The sequence below is a fragment of the Taudactylus pleione genome, unplaced genomic scaffold, assembly GCF_031769625.1.
Source record: "Taudactylus pleione unplaced genomic scaffold, aTauple2 ptg000400l, whole genome shotgun sequence".
NCBI lineage: Eukaryota > Metazoa > Chordata > Amphibia > Anura > Myobatrachidae > Taudactylus > Taudactylus pleione.
In genome coordinates this window covers 6,513,834-6,520,482 of record NW_028284802.1, presented here as the reverse complement: position 1 = coordinate 6,520,482, position 6,649 = coordinate 6,513,834, and the positions used below count along the sequence as shown (strand labels likewise).

General features: G+C 46.3%; 1 protein-coding gene across 7 annotated transcripts; it reads left to right on the top strand.

The window, feature by feature from the left end:
* Window positions 1-479: 479 nt before the first annotated feature.
* Window positions 480-5,044, top strand: ZBTB12 (zinc finger and BTB domain containing 12). Of its 7 annotated transcripts, none has more exons than XM_088446576.1 (3): window positions 480-664; window positions 1,619-1,700; window positions 2,910-5,044. In XM_088446576.1, exon 3 carries the CDS (start codon window positions 3,173-3,175, stop codon window positions 4,580-4,582), a length of 1,410 nt encoding a protein of 469 aa, XP_088302702.1. In that variant the 5' UTR covers window positions 480-664; window positions 1,619-1,700; window positions 2,910-3,172; the 3' UTR covers window positions 4,583-5,044. The 7 variants fall into 7 exon arrangements, with proteins under 7 accessions (XP_088302702.1, XP_088302697.1, XP_088302701.1 ...); XM_088446575.1 differs by lacking the exon at window positions 480-664 and adding an exon at window positions 750-895; XM_088446577.1 differs by lacking the exon at window positions 480-664 and adding an exon at window positions 926-1,234.
* Window positions 5,045-6,649: the final 1,605 nt, after the last annotated feature.

Here is a 6,649-nt window from a genome sequence, read left to right as displayed (position 1 = left end):
ACCACAAGAATAGCGAGCAGTTCATACGCTGTACGATGTACTCGATTAATCTAATAAATAGCGGACATGACGTAAGGTGCGAGCGGCCAGGGGGCGTTTTTAACAAATAAACGACCGTATGTTTTGCTCGCTCGTTCAGACTTAGAGGTGTGAACAGACTGCAATTTGCGAACGGATCATTTGAATAGCCACCCCTTGTTTTTGAACGAACGACCGCAAATAGCGAACGGCTCTGAATCAGGCCCATAGGCTGCTTGCTTCTGAATCATTTTTGCCATCAGGGGTCCTGTAAAGCACCTCTTTCTAGGCCTAATCTCAATTTAAAAAGACATCAGTAACTCTGAAAGCACAATTATTCCTTCATTGCTGTCAGCTTGCATTTTAGAATTCAGTATTCAAATACAATTCCAGACAATTACTGCCCCCTGCTGGACATGTCTATCATCACTCCCTGAAGTGTTCCTGTCTAGCTTGGTCGGACATTATATAAAGCTCCAGCAGTGCCCTTTTAAATACCATAAACAGAAGCTGGGAGGGGTGACAGGTCCTGGGGGAGGATTGGGAGGAGATGGCAGGGATTGGGAGGGGATGGCAGGGCAGATGATATGATATAGACAACACAGGAAGAGGAGGAGAGAGCCTGCACTGGTCTGTGTGTGGGGAGGTAATGTACCTTTAAATGAACTAGAGGGGAAACTGATACCGGGGCGAATGGTGGGAGAGGAGGGGAAGGGGTGGGCTAGAGGACACGGCAGGGTGGGGGGGTGTACCTAGTTAAACTTTCTCCTCCAGTCTCAGCCTGTTAACCCCTTTCTTGCCTGAGGCACCATGCAGAGGTTACACAGCCCCCTTAACCCCTCAGGAGCTGCTTCCCAATTGCCTTATACAGTGTAATGTAGGTGTGGGTGTTGGTAATGGATGTTACAGTGTGTTTCAGAACTGCGATCTTCACTTAATGTCTCTGTATACTTTTATTATTTACATTATATCTGAGATGTGTGTGTGGGTAGGACGAGACCAGAGTGACACTTATACCATTATTGATACCATTATATACAGCCCGTGCTGGGGGGGGATGTCTGGAAGTCCCGTACATTAACCCTTTCATGTCTACACAATCCTTTGCTTAACCCTCCATTGCCAACAGCCACAGAGCTGCCCCCTCCCCGCGCCCTCGCTTCACCCTTCTTTGTCGGAATTGTACAAAGTTGCAACCTAGCCCCTGCTTTGCCAGGTGTCTGCAAAGTCTCTCCCGTCTACCTTCACCCACGCCTGTTAGGGGGATGTAGTTGAAATCCCGGCTGTCAGGATGCTGGTACTCGGAATGCCAGCGTCGGAATCCCGACACCAGCCAGAATCCCGGCGCCAGCATTCCGACCGCCGGCATACTGACGGTAAGTAGTGGAGTTAGGTTTAGGCACTAGGGGGAGGTTAGGATTAGGATACTTTCTGACGGGTGTCGGTGACCTAAACCTGTCAGGATGACGGTGTCAGGATTCTGACCGCCGGATTCCCACAGCGCTGACATCTTGTTCCCAACCCTTTAGGTGCCCAGAATGATTCTGCCCATAGCTTTCATTGCCAGGAGCTCACAAGATTTTTGTCTCACACTCTGCAGGTCGTCTCCTGCAAAGTCTTCACCTTCACCCTCCATTGTCTTTTACCTTCACGTTGTACTTCTACAGTAGGGCTGACGTACAGTGAGTACTGCGCAAATTTTCCTAGATTATTATGAGAAGCACATGCATTGTTCGATTCCTGACCGGAGCCCTATAGCTGTGGAGTTTGTATGTTCTCTCCGTGTATGCATACGCTGGTGCTCCGGTTTCCTGTCTAACTCCAACAGCAGCTGCCCAATTCGTGGCGCTCTATAATTAAACAATAATAATAATAATAATAATATGCGCCTGTGCAGACTTGTGTGATTCTGTTACTTATACCCACCTGCGACCAGACAAGTGGGGCGTGGAGTGGAGGTAAGCGTTGCTGTGGCACAGGCCTAGAAAGTATGTTTGCGAACACATGCAGACCAGGAAACAGATGCATAGATGTCAAATAGAACTTAATTCTTAATGTCTCATGGTCACGTTCAGGTGCGAATGCACTAATGGTAATGATGATCCGTAGTACTCGGGAACCACTTCTGAATGGCTGACAGTGTATATTGTACCTTTTTTGTGGTCATGTTTTAGCAGTTGTTATTTTCCGTACACGAGACTATTATATATGCTCTATTACAGAGATGTTTGCTGTTTTATTTATGCCTAATAGCTAAACCATATTTGCATGCAAAATAGATGGTTAAAAACACGCAACTGTGTATGTGACGTATGAATGGCGTAAACCGGGCGCCTCTTCTCACATGCTACTGTTTTTAGTGTAAATTACAGTATGTCAAATTTGCAACCAACTCTTCATCAGGTCCAAAGTATCTGTTTCCACCCTCCCCTTCTAGATGTTTAATGTACAAAGTCTGCCTTCGTCTTCTCTTGCTAGGCCCCGTCTAGTCTATCCCTTCATCCTCCCCTCTCGGGTCCTTATAAAGTTGCTGCCTCCACCCTTGGAGTACCCACATTGTCTCTGCCTTCACTCTCCCCCTGCCAGTTGCCTGCAACAAATCTTCCCTCACTCTTCCTTACCATGTGCTTACACAATTTCTACCATCACTCTTGCTTCCCATGCAACTTCCCTGGTGCTTGCAGATTTTCTGCCGTAATACTTTCCTGCCAAGTACTTGCATAACCTGTGCATTACCCTCCCCCTACCAGGTGCCTGCTTTACAGCCTATCTTTCTGGTGTGCATTGGTATCAACTATTATGTTAAAGAAAAAGCACTCATTAACCTTTTTTTTGGCTAAAGAGTATACGATAACTTGACATCTATTCACTTCGCTCTCTCTTCTGTGCAGGTTATGCTGCCACTGAATATGAAATGTCCAATTCAGATGCAGAACAGCTTTGAAACATGGTTAAGCAGCAACACAGCTGGTGACCCACAGAAGAGATACCGTCAACTTTTTCCTCGTGACCGTCTCAACCTCTCTTCACACTAACCTTCTCCTCACTCTTTGGTCACGGGACCACCAGAACTGAGACAAGAAGACATCCACCAAAGCAGAGGTCTTTCAGCGAGCACCTCACAGATTGCCACGATTTTGCCTATCTGCTAAAGATGGCGTCTGCCTATGACGTACTTCGCTTCCAGCTCCCCGGCCATGAAGCGGCCACGCTCCGTAGCATGAACCAGCTGCGGTCAGAGGAGCGCTTTTGTGATGTGACTATTCTCTCCGATGGGCTCAAGTTCAGGGGCCACCGCGTGGTGCTGGCTGCTTGCTCTCCTTTCCTCAGAGACCAGTTCCTTCTAAATCCGGGTTCTGAACTGCAGGTTTCTCTCATGCATGGACCCAGGGTAGTGTCAGACCTTCTTCTTTCATGTTACACTGGGCTCCTGGAGTTCTCAGTCAGAGACATTGTGAACTATTTAACAGCGGCCAGCTACTTGCAGATGGAGCATGTGGTGGAGAAATGCCGCCAAGCCCTGACTCAGTTTATTGATCCACAAATAGGTGTGAGGGATGCTAAAAGCCTGCCCTCTCGGAGTGCTTCATCAACCACGACTACCATGCGCCCAATTCGTCCAGCTGAGAACTGTAAGCCATTAAATGCACAGGTCAAGGCAGCCGATGAGAGCGAAGAGGAGATGTTGATGATGGCAGAAGAGGAAGATGATGAGGAGGAGGAAGAAGAAGAACCTCCTACAGATATTTGTATTGTTAAAGTAGAGGCTGGCATGGGTGGTGGAGGAGCAAAGGCGGGAAGGTCTTGGAGGAAAGAAGAGCATAATTCTGTGGCACAGCCAGAAGAGGCTCTGGTCAATTCTACTGTGGAAGGAGAGACTGGGGATGGAACTATCCAACAAGGGGGAATGATGAAGGCAATCTACAGTGATGAGGTGGAAAGTGGGGAAGGGGTGCTCATTATTCCAAGCAGCTACCATGAAGAAGAGGAAGAGATATTAGACGGTGGATCAGGAGGCTGCCAAAGCAGTGTCGTGATTGATGGAAGTTCAAGAGATGCTCTTGGTGGACTCGTGGGATCATCACCATTCAGCACAATGGCCATTGGTGACGCAAGGTTTGGGAACAGGCGATCATTAAGGTGCAGTAAGTGCGAAGAGGTTTTTCAAGGTGTGGAAAAACTTGTGTTCCACATGAGGGCTCAGCATTTTGTCTTCATGTGTCCACGGTGTGGGAAACAATTCAACCACAGCAGCAACCTTAACCGCCACATGAATGTGCACAGAGGAGTAAAGTCCCACTCTTGCAACATATGCGGTAAATGCTTCACTCAGAAATCCACGCTTCACGACCACTTAAATCTCCATAGCGGTGAAAGACCCTACCGTTGTTCTTACTGTGATGTACGGTTCGCCCACAAGCCGGCCATAAGACGTCATCTCAAGGAGCAGCATGGAAAGACCACCGCCCAGAATGTCTTAGAAGCTGGGGTGGTTGAGATGAATATTACCGCACTCAATGCCTTGGATACCGGGGCACCTGAAATGGGTATTATGATGGGATGAAGGACCGACTGGAACAGCTCTGGTTTGGATGGACCCTGTCAGGACAAGACTTTGAGCTTTAAAGGTGTTTTATCCGATTTGCACTAGTGTACTGACAGTTACACTTTTTGAAGACTTTTTTCTCAGCATTGGTGACCTGCAGGCCAGAAGTTTCCGCTTATAAACTCAAGTGCTCTATAGACTTCAGGACAGTTTTCGGGACACTGCGTTGTTTTTGGAATTTGCTGTTGTTTATATCTTACGCCCCATATTACTGACTTTAATTGTCCAATGTCTCCTTGGGTTCTGCTGTAGCAATAATGCGTTTTTATGAGAATTGAAATGTTGTATTAATTATAAGACCTTATCCTTCAATCCCACTATGTACTATCCTGTATCTGTACAAACAAGGGTTGTTTGTGTGTTTTAAAATATACAAAAACATAGTGAAAGCTGTCATGATTAAATGATTCAGTTTGACAAGAGCCTCATATTATTACTCTGTGCTGTTCTTAACCTTTAGATGTTGGGCTATATGTTTGGCTCCTTATACCTCAAATCAGTCTACACATGTGCATGCAGTCCTTGGCTGAGTTTAAATACTCTGCACTGCTGTTAACGTAATTCTTTGATTGGCCCAATCCACTCTATCTCCGGTACATCAGTGTGGCTCAAGTTTAAAAGATTGAATGCACTAGGACGAGGTGGTCAAAATAACTTAATAATACTAATAACTAACTTATAATACGAATTAAACATAATACTTTTATTTTATGTGCTATAAATTGTATCTGTTTTTAACATGAATTTTACAAATCCGTCATGGTCAATTCATTTAAGGGCCAGATTCCGAGATGGGCGTAAACCCAATATTTTCGCAGTTGGCTGATGCTTTAATTTATTATTGCGCATACGTCCCGGTGGATTACAATTGTTGCCTGCAGTGAGGATTATTTGCAAAGTGATTTATATGCAGGGACTGTTTTTGGGGGGTGGGGGGCAGACATGTCGCAACCGTTTTCAGGGCTTGCCACAGCCAGCAACTGCGATCCTATATGCTGTTGGAAAGGCTCCGTCATCTGAGCTCTGACAGCCATTCTGAGTGACCCTAGGCCGTAGCGGTGGGCAATAAGCGGCCCCCCCAGATGTTGTAGAACTACACGTCCCAGCATGCCCTGCCACAGTTTTGCTATGTGGCCGTGCTAAAACTGTTGCAAGGCATGCTGGGATTTGTAGTTCAACAACAGCTGGAGGCCCACTTATTGCCCACTCCTGGCACAGAAGTTCGATAATCTACTGATCTGCATCCGATGCTTGCGTCTTTGTACACAGTCTCTTGGATTTGCGAAGATACCGGTGGGCGTCTCAATACAGACCTAGGCGGCTGCAATATTCGCATACTTTCACCAAGTTGCTGCACACAAAGACTCAGTCCTGACGGGATTTGCGTCCATCTCTGAATCAGGCCCTAATGGCCTAATGTAATAGCCCGCGAGTTGCGTGCACAGGAGCGATTCCAGCAAGATCGCCCGCATTTTTAAAGCAGCAATCATTTAAAAGGCAAAACCAACCTCAAGCCTGCGGGCTATTAATAAGACTCTAAGGGGTCTATTTAACAAGCATCGATAATGGTAAAGGATTCCTATCGCAACGAAAGACAATCTTCTATTGGCGCAATTTGCTAGCTGGCGTCGGTAAGGCTGAACATAATGCTCTGACAGCCCAGTGTGGAGACAGTATCCATGCATGACTGGCTTGCTCACTTTATTTTTTACTACTGAGAGTCACTTTATTTTTCTGTGACGGTTCTGAGGTAGAACATATGACAATATCTCGGAACTGCCATCGGTCTGCTTCAAAATAGGTCTGAAAAGCAGCAAAAATAGGCGCACAGTAGCCGTTTTTAAATGTTAATGTTATTGGGGAATTGCAATATACAGTACAGGGGACAAAAAGACATACAATATCATCTTGCAGCATATCTCCACGTGTCAATGTCATGTTTGGTCTAATGCTAGGTACACACCTGACAGATTTGCCAACAACTAGACAACTTCGGATGACCAAAACGATCCCGGTATCCAGGGC

What these genes read in the sequence shown, in the direction of transcription:
- ZBTB12 (XM_088446571.1), top strand. Translation starts at nt 3,173, where the DNA reads ATGGCGTCTGCCTATGACGTACTTCGCTTCCAGCTCCCCGGCCATGAA.